This window comes from Bacillus rossius, chromosome 6 (assembly GCF_032445375.1).
Source record: "Bacillus rossius redtenbacheri isolate Brsri chromosome 6, Brsri_v3, whole genome shotgun sequence".
Taxonomy (NCBI): Eukaryota; Metazoa; Arthropoda; class Insecta; order Phasmatodea; family Bacillidae; genus Bacillus; species Bacillus rossius.
Genome location: NC_086334.1, coordinates 83,461,072 through 83,470,519, shown reverse-complemented (window position 1 = coordinate 83,470,519; position 9,448 = coordinate 83,461,072). Strand labels below are relative to the sequence as shown.

The following is a 9,448-nucleotide window of genomic DNA, read 5'->3' as shown; positions in this document are numbered from 1 at the left end:
ATAATAATTTTTTAAAATATTATTACTGTATGTTTTTCCAGGTACATTGTAAAGAGATTTCACTTTATTAATTTTCTGTTAAAATGTAATAGTTTTGAATCAAAGAATATAAGTTTCAAGTAGTTATTATCAATCTACAATATAAGAAGCTTCACATAATAGCTAGGTATTTTTTTTATATTCCATTAGGAAGTGGTTCCTTAATTTTTGATTTAGGTTACTCTAAACAGAGAAAAGTGTAATAATCTTTGCATTGTGCATCATAATACTGATATTTCTTTTTTCTGATAGGAACCTGCATGGTAGAAACCAAATGAGCAGGTAACTTCGGATTGGCCAACCGGCGGCAAGGTGGAGTTCCGCAACTACCAGTTAAGGTACCGAGAGGGACTGCCGCTCGTACTGAAGGGGATAAACTTCACCATTCAGGGAGGGGAAAAGGTAAGTTAACCCACTTAACAATCATCATACATGGAACAAAAAAATATTTGATAGTATAATTTTGTTTGTTCTATGAATTAAATTGGCTAATTTCCTAGGTTGTTACTAGGGTTGTGCAGTTTTGGTTTTTATTGGCCGGTTCGGTTTTACATCAAGAACCTCTGTTTTCTGTTCTGGTTTAAATTCTTTTATAGCAAAAAAAATATTAGTGCTGCACTAATACTCGTGTCCTATCATGGTAACATCTGGTAATGCCATTGCAATGCACTTGGAGTTTTCATGGCAGGGTGATTCTGCGATGGTTCATCATTGCCTCTCGCAATGTGCAAGTGAAGGGACAACACACAACCAGTCCTAGGTCATCATTTCATTATTTAGTTATTAATAGCAAATAAAAAAAATTGTGCACAATTTTATTACCCTAACACTTTATTTTTTTGCAGTATTTTTAAGCTAACCTCAAACCTTGGAATAGGTAGACCAATCGTTTCTGGCATCAAAATCATGACTGTGAAAATACATTCTAATTTTCGGATTCAGCATTTTTGCACTCATTTACGTATTTTTCTTACAATTGAAATGTGATTTGTTTTTGATATTCTACAGTTTTAACATACTTCGTTTTAAAACATTTTATGTTTTGCTTGCTTGCTTTGTTTATATTGTAATTGGACTTTAACGTACGTATGGCCAGAAATATTAAAATTTCAACCTGCAAAAGGCAATACTACCAGTATGTTAAAGGAACTGAAGATTTCATATTGTTTCATCAGTGTTTGTGCCATAACAGTTTGTTTTACTATTATTTAAAATTTCTACATTGTTAAAGCAGAGACCTCACATTAAATTGTTTGAAAAAGCAAGTCACTATAAACTTCATAAATTCTATTTAAATATACTATACTTTAATGAAGAAACAAATTAAACTAAGTTTAATTTCCTATCTCTCCCTAAATTCATTGTAACTATACTCTATGACATAACAATTTTTCTGGGTTATTACATCGCGAGAATGTTGTTCACATTGAAAGAATGTGTTTGTTTACCTTTCCCGCATGATAAATGTACCGCTATGCGAGGTAACAGAAAGGTTCAATAAATACTGTGTTTTATCACATAATCATTGCACATTTTATATTAAAATCAAGTTTGAAAAGTAGGGGTGTGGCACTTATGTGAAAAAAAAATTTTTTTTTGGTAGGTTAAGTTATACATTAAACAAAACCAATTCATGAAAAGTATGTTTATTTTAAAAAAAGTGGAGTATACAAGGGCACACCTAACAATTTAAATTAATAAGTCATGCAACAAAATCCTTTCTTCAACTTTAAATAAAAAAACAAAATCTGTGACCCGAACGCGAGCCACTTGAATCTGTGACTTGAACTAACGTGTAACTATCATTGTAGTACACACCACGAAAGAGTGCAGGCTACCAAATGTAGTAAACTCGGCACTCAACAGAGAGCGCGCTGCATGCAATCGGCGAGATATCGATATCAATATTTCACTATGTGTGCGCGCTCTATACTGGAAGCAACATAACCAAACATGAATGATGCCAACTTGCGCTGGCTACATTTTTATAGGCGGTGTACCGCGGCGACACAGTTTTACAGATAAAAGTTATAACGTTTAAAAACATCTTTAAAAGAAAATTTACACATCAGACATCGTAATTCCGTTAATTAAATAAGTAGGTGGTAATGTTCGAATAAATATTGATTCAAACTTTAAAAATAGGGAAAAAATTCCTACTCAAAGCGCTCGGAATCTAATAGCGGGACCAAAAAAATCATGCAACATTTACGCGAGAGGTTTTTTTTTTTATCCAAATTACAACACACTAAAATATGGGTGCGACGATCATGCAATAAAACAGGGTACCTGGAACCAAAACCGAAGATATGAAAAATCTGTTTTGGGTATGGTATTTTAAAGGAACCCAAAAATCAGGAAACCACACAGGCCTAGCTATTATTGTATTAGAGTTTAATGATATTTCCTTAATACTCGTGTCCGATCATGGAAACATCTGGTAACGCCATTGCAATGCACTTGGAGTTTTCATGGCAGGGTGATTCTGCGATGGTTCATCATTGCCTCTCGCAATGTGCAGGTGAAGGGACAACACACAACCAGTCCTGGACCTGGGAAAGGAATTTTCTACAAGAGAAAAATCTGATACCCAGCTGTGACTCGAACCACTTTGCTAACAGCTAACACTTACCTACTGCATCCGGACAAACGTAATGGCCAGATGACATTAAACTCTTTGAGTCACCATTCAAATACATATATGACACTCAAAAAGAGAGAGTGAGAGAGAGAGAGAGAGAGAGAGAGAGACAGAGAGATAAAGTGTGTGTATGTGTGTGTGTTGTTTTATAGTTGAGTCATGTACAAATTTGTTGATTTTCCAACTTACGATTATTTTTCCAGCACCTGTCTGTAATCCTAAGCCACAGTGAGTTCACCCTTTACATTTGCTTGTACCTTTGTTTCTGTTACCATAGAACCATTAAGGTTGTACATGTTGAGTCTTTTTTCATCATAACAATAGTGATAGGGCGCTGTACCAAAGATAGTAGTTTTATGGGAGGCTGCACTACACTACACCATGTGTATATAAGCATCAAAATGCCTAAACTCTTGTGTGATGGTGTGGGGGGTTTCTCCTAAAGCAGGTAATGCAAGTGCAGTGATGACAGTACGATGACAGTAGTAGTGTGCTTGTTTGTGGTATTGGAATGCAACACGGTGAAGGATGTGGACGTGGTGGTAACGGCAGGTGGGAATCGTGGGCCGCACCAGAGCCGGCAAGTCCTCCCTCACGCTGGCGCTGTTCCGCATCATCGAGGCGGCCGGGGGAGCCATCCTGATGGACGATGTCGACATCGCGACGCTGGGGCTGCACACTTTGCGCTCGCGCATCACCATCATACCGCAGGACCCGGTGCTGTTCTCCGGGACTCTGCGCAAGAACCTGGACCCCTTCGAAAGGGTGTCTGACGACGCCCTGTGGGCCGCATTGGAGCACGCTCACCTCCGGGCGTTCGTGAAGGGGCTGCCGACGGGCTTGAGCCACGAGGTGTCCGAGGGCGGAGAGAACCTCAGGTGGGTGCAGCCACACCACTTGCTGGCACTGTGATGCAACAGCATTCACCTGGGTGGGGTTGTGGCCAGAACCTGACTGATGCAGCCTGCTTGAACCCAAATTCCCGAAAAGTAGTGGGCAGGGGAAGTGGCAGAAAGCTAAAGTGTTTTCAAGGTATGAACATGGATATCATTTTATTCGTATAAAAAATTATTAACAAAGTTCAACAAGCGTGCCAGTAAACAGGCCAGTATCTTATAGCTAGGGGTATGCAAAATTCGCATTTGCGATAAAACAATTTTTTACGTGAATTTTGACATTTTAAAGCGAATAATCACGAGTTTGCAATAAAATCATTTTTACGTGAATTTTAACAGTTTAAAACGAATAAACCCGATATCCACATTATAGGATACTATTTTTACGCGAATCTTAACGTTTGAAAACAAATAAACCCGATATCCATAACTATTTGACTAAACTATGCTAAAAATACGTACTTCTGACAAAATCCGTAACGTAGGCCTAACCTAGTGCAGAATTAGCAAATCAACACGGCCGCCATAATTCAACTAGAGTACGATGCACTGCTTCCTCTCACACGCGAACATGTGACGATGTTTTTAGTATTTATGGTAAGAAAAACGGTGTAAAACATGTGCAGAGGCGAAATTGAATGTTTTGAATAACTTGAACGATGTACGCAAAGACGTGAGTATAGTTTGATACACTTGTACACAAAACATCAAACAAATACGCAGTAGCTACACTACACAACACGTTACTCGCTGAGCTCACACAGCAGTCACGCTCACGCACTCTCACACGAAGTCACAACAAAACAAAGCCGTGCCCGCGCGTGGTTGAATACGACAAACTTGTAAACGGTATAAATTGAACTTGCGTGGCGTGTGTGTTGTGCTCGAATACTTTGTGGCGTAGGCCTACATACTTATCCGAAGTAATAAATATTTTTAGCAAAAATGCATTAATTTACCGTAATTACTTTTTTTGACAAAAATGCTGAAACCTGTAGTGACTGCCAAACAACGGGCCGGAGAGTTTCCACAACACGATTTGTATGCAAGGGATGAAAAAACCATTTTCTGTCGTTTTTGTAATGTGTCTGTGACATGGGACCGCAAAGACTCGTGTGCGAAGCATATTGGCAGTGAAAAACATAAGAAACGGACAACAGAAAGTTCAATAACTTAGTGAGCGTAGCCTATTTACGGTGTTATTTTTAATTGATATTCATCTATTTTAAGTTAACTTTCATTATAAATATTGTTTGCTGTGTTGATTAAGTGTTGTAATAATTTTGAAGCAGTAAGTTACAGTAAGCAGTTTGCCAATGGTTTGATGTGAACAATTCAGTGAGTACAGTAAGTATTTAAATAAGAATTGAGAAATGACTTCATACTTCTCCAAATACTGTACATTCAATTTTAAGTATACCTCTTTAAATGTCATCTTTTTTAATATTAAGTACTTAGTATTTGCTGTGTATTGAGTGTTAAAACAATTTTCACAACACTTGAGATATGAAATTGGTATTACTGTTATCCATTTTGGTAGTCAAAATAACCTCCCTTTCAGAGAAAAATAACACAGATTTTCCAGAAAAATAACCTCAAATTCTGTGAACAAATAAACACGAAAAATGCATACCCCTACTTATAGCTGATGACAAACGCTTTAACAAATGATTGAGTATAGACATATCAGGTACATATCAACGTAGTTAAAAATGAAAAGCCGGGACATAAACGCCGTGACAAAATACATTTACAAATACTAAATTTCCATGCTACGAGGGAATCAGTTTACAATAGAATATCCAATGAGCATTAAATGCTCAGCCAAATTTATCTATCACACAAGTGTTTTATCACTATCAAAATGTACAGGCACGTACACAGTACAAAGACAGGTGTAGTGAAACCAAGACCTGACTGCACATATTAAGTGCAACAAGAATTGCAAGGCTATGCGGGCAATTCCCATCAATAATAAAAAAAAAAACAGGGTGAACAATAAGTTACATAGAATTATAGGGTCTACAAATGCCATAATACAGTCAAACCTCTCTGAAACGACCCCTCACGGTTCCCAGGAATAGGGTCGAAATAGAGGGGGGGTCGTAATAGATGTTTTCCGAAATTTTCAGTTCATTTGAACCCCCTCCCCCCCTCCCCCCTCTTCCGAAACCGCTACTCGCTAAGAAACCAGCCGTACAATGGCAGGATGCTGTCACTCACAATGCTAGACGGCTTTGCTTTAAACCCACTTCAACCTTCATGACAAGTCCGTCGCCCTACAGGCCACCTCTAAAGAAAATATGTCAAAAGACAGTTTATTTTTACTGGTTAGTTTACATGTACGTTTTCTGCTTGCCATAGTTAAATACACTAGAACCCTGATGTCACAAACACCGGATTTAACGAAGCAGTGATTTTACGAATACATTCTCGGGAACCGTCAAAAAATTGGACATTTTGACCAAAATGTGAAAATCAGAAAAGAAAAAAAAAGAAATGAAAGATCATTAAAATCTATTAATTTTAACACACAGCATATTTTTGTGTCGGTTTTAATACTTCCAATAATGTTCATGTAAGAATAACAAAAAAATAATGGGACATTTCCTGTAAAAATATGGCAGCTGTAGGTCTGCAACGCGAGTGGGCGCACACGAAGCTCGCCCGTCTGGCTGGCGGCAGCGGCTTCATGACGCATAAGCTCACCCCTCCCTCCCCCCGGGAACATTCTTCAAGGCTAGCTCATCCCTCCCAGACACACAAACCATCTAGTGTCCTCCCTTATAACACCCCAACTTCGCTTCCTTTGAAAAACCTTCAGTGAGAAAATGCTCATTTCACCCTCCCTTCTCCCGTAAAATTGGACTATTATGAATGGGGTACTAAAGCGGTGAGGGAGAGGTCAAAATATGTCACTTTTCACACCAAGTTCGAGTTCAGTCATCTCTGGCAAGGAAATTACAAGCTTTCAAACTTAAATATAAATGTTTTTTAATAGAAAGGGTCCTATGAAAAGAAATATACCGAATAAAATCAAACTGCTGTCACCAAACAAAGCATAAAACTGCCAAATGTGTGGTCGCTGCGTTATTGCTCGCGCGAGTGAGACGTGGAATGTTAGAAGAAAGATAAATGCGGGGGAGACAGACGGCAGCCAGTGTTTCCTGCGTGGGGAATAAGTGGCGTAGCCTTTTTTTTTTTTTTATGCTGGGTGAAGCGACCTTTTTCATCAACCCACGGGAAAAGATAATTGCTTGAGCTGTCAAAATAAACATTGCTGCGGCAGTTAAAATGAGTCGAGGCAGGCATGCATCCAGTCGGTCGCTGTGTATTGTGAACTGATAGTAATCAAAACCAAGAGAAATCCAGCAGGTAGCTTTGCCTTAACTGCGTACCACACTAGACACTCGCAAAAAGCTAAACGTAAACACGTTGCCACAAAAACCTTTATCTGCACCCTGCCGGCAAAGGGACGTGGAATGGGGGTTGTCAAGCGCTGACAGCGGTCGACAGGAAGTGGTATCTATTTTTAGATATGCGCTGCCTACCGCAGTACAGCACTCAGAAAGAGAAACGCAGTAACACGCTACAGTAGAATCCCGCCGATGCGACCCCCTCTGATACGTCCATTCCGTTTATACGACCGTTTTTTGAGAAACTGTGAAAAATTTAAGCAGAGAAAGTCAAAAATTTGAGTAAAATCGGCTGAAAAACAAGTCTGTTACACTTTGTTGGGCGCTATGTGTTCACGTTTATCTTGGCGGGAGCTGTACTGTAAGCAGGCAGGCATACAAAAGACGGCTAAAATTAGATACCACCCCTCTAGACTGTCCACACGGCAGTGTCTAGCCGAGCTCGGCGCGTCCATTATTGCACGAAAAGCCGTCTCAGCTGTCATGTTATCTTACCCGCCCGCAGAAAAACCACTGTGGTAGCTTCTGCGAGAGCATAAGAAACTCGTCCGGCCAGGCTGCATATGTGACGTGACGCTTACCTCTCCATCCCCTGATAATTCTTCAAGGCTCATCCCTCCCAGAGCCACAAACCATGTAAACCCCCCCCCCCCCCCCCCCCCCGCCACAACCCACTAACATTTCAACGCATTCCCTCCCACACCGCGTGCGACAAAAGCCTAGTTGTACAGTCCATTCTCGGTAAAATAAATATTTTTATGGTCTTATACGACTGTCCTTCGCCGTTAATAAATACTTTATAAGTTTAAGTTATTATGTTACAACTTGTTTATTAGTCACACAGCAGTTTCTGCTGAAAAATCACTAATACCTCGAATTTTATTGAATATAAAAATTTAGCAGGGCCGTAAATATGTTTATTTTACTGCATATTGTAGTTACTTTTCCGTCTGCATTCCAACGTGTTTTTTTTCTTCTTTTTTTTACGCTGCGAAGGGCCGTGGAAAAGATAATTGCTTGAGCTGTTAAAATAAACATCGCTGACGACAAGGGCGGGAGCGCATCCTGTCGGTCTGTCGCTGTGATTATCTACTCCAAAAACATGTAACAGCATTTCAGGATAGCATTGTTCTTATTTAATTTCGTTTATAGCCGAATGTTTTCTACCTGATCCACACATGTTCCTTCGCCACGTTTTGAACGAAAATAATAACCAGCGGGCTAGCATAGCCGAACTCGCGTGACGCGAATTCTTTTAGCGTGAGTATTTTATGTTTGGATGTATTTGGGGTGGGGTAAAAATTGGCCCGAATTCTCTATTGCGACCATTCCGTTTATAAGTCAGTTTTTCCGGAAACCGTGAGGGGTCGCATCAGCGGATTCTACTGTACTCACCACAAGAAACTTATTTTCTGTCTGATTTTCTTCGGATTTTCGGCAATTTTTTCACGGTTCCTGGGAATCGGGTTGTAATAGAGATGTGGTCGCAATAAATGGGGTCGCAACAAAAAGGTTTTACTGTAGTTTGCACAGGCTATGCATGCCATACAGTGATTACAAAAACTTCTGAGACTAGAAACATGACGTGTCATGACCTTACGAGGTGGTTCGGTGCAGTAGGCTGGTGGCATACATTCAGCCCAAACATGATATAGGCTTGCACAAAAGGACAAGTTAAAATTACAGGGCAATGAGACAAACAATAAAAATAAACAAGAATAATTACGTGGCAAGAAAAACAACCTATATCGGTGTGGCATGAAAGGAAGTTAACATTACAAGGAAGCAAATAAAATATCATCAAAGTTGCAATACAAACCACAGTTAAACGCAACTGGCAGCATGGCGTGACACAAAATTACAGCCCATATCAAGAGCCAAAAGCAGTTAAGGCCAAGATCCATAGTTTTGCAGGCACGAGGGAAATTATTTAGCCCACGAATAGCACTGTCGGTAAAAAAAATGTAAATTACAGCATTATAAAATCGTTTTGATTTTTGCAATTGTGGTAGAAAAATTTTTTCAAAAAATTATTTGTTACTAAATTGTAATTAAGAAATTTTTAAAACGAAGTATTTCATATTTATAAGAACTGTACACGGTCTTTATTTTACATACAAATCAAATTGAGTATCCTTTACAATTCCTGTAGGCCAAAACTGAAACATTACGTACAGAATTTAAATAATTTTAGTTTAAAACTTGTCATGTAACGGACGCGTGTAGCTCGTGAAATGGACGAATGATGTGTTAGTTCAGCTTTACGCCGCTAGACGTCAGGCACGATGAGTTTAGAGTTTGCCCGCTAGATGTCCCAACTATCGCTGAGGATTTCTGTAGGAAATAAAATTTATTTTAAACGTTCGACTTCAAAACTGGTTTCGGTGACAGTAAGTCGTTGTGTTTTGAAGATAGAAAAGCCAATTGATGAAAACTCTTCCATTTCCTTCGAACTA

The 9,448-nt window shown here is 39.2% G+C and overlaps 2 protein-coding genes across 3 annotated transcripts in view; one reads left to right on the top strand and one right to left on the bottom strand.

Annotated features, from left to right (window-relative positions):
- Positions 1-9,448, top strand: part of LOC134533340 (multidrug resistance-associated protein 1-like) — a 180,125-nt gene that overhangs the window by 25,334 nt on the left and 145,343 nt on the right. For both annotated transcript variants that reach the window (XM_063370863.1, XM_063370862.1), the window contains exons 2-3: positions 292-441; positions 3,233-3,558. In XM_063370863.1, coding sequence (XP_063226933.1) covers positions 3,323-3,558 — 236 coding nt within the window. In that variant the 5' untranslated portion in view covers positions 292-441; positions 3,233-3,322. The remainder of the gene's footprint in view (positions 1-291; positions 442-3,232; positions 3,559-9,448) is intronic.
- LOC134533339 (uncharacterized) overlaps positions 1-9,448 on the bottom strand; it is a 176,104-nt gene that overhangs the window by 50,092 nt on the left and 116,564 nt on the right. The gene's annotated exons all lie outside the window — the stretch shown is intronic.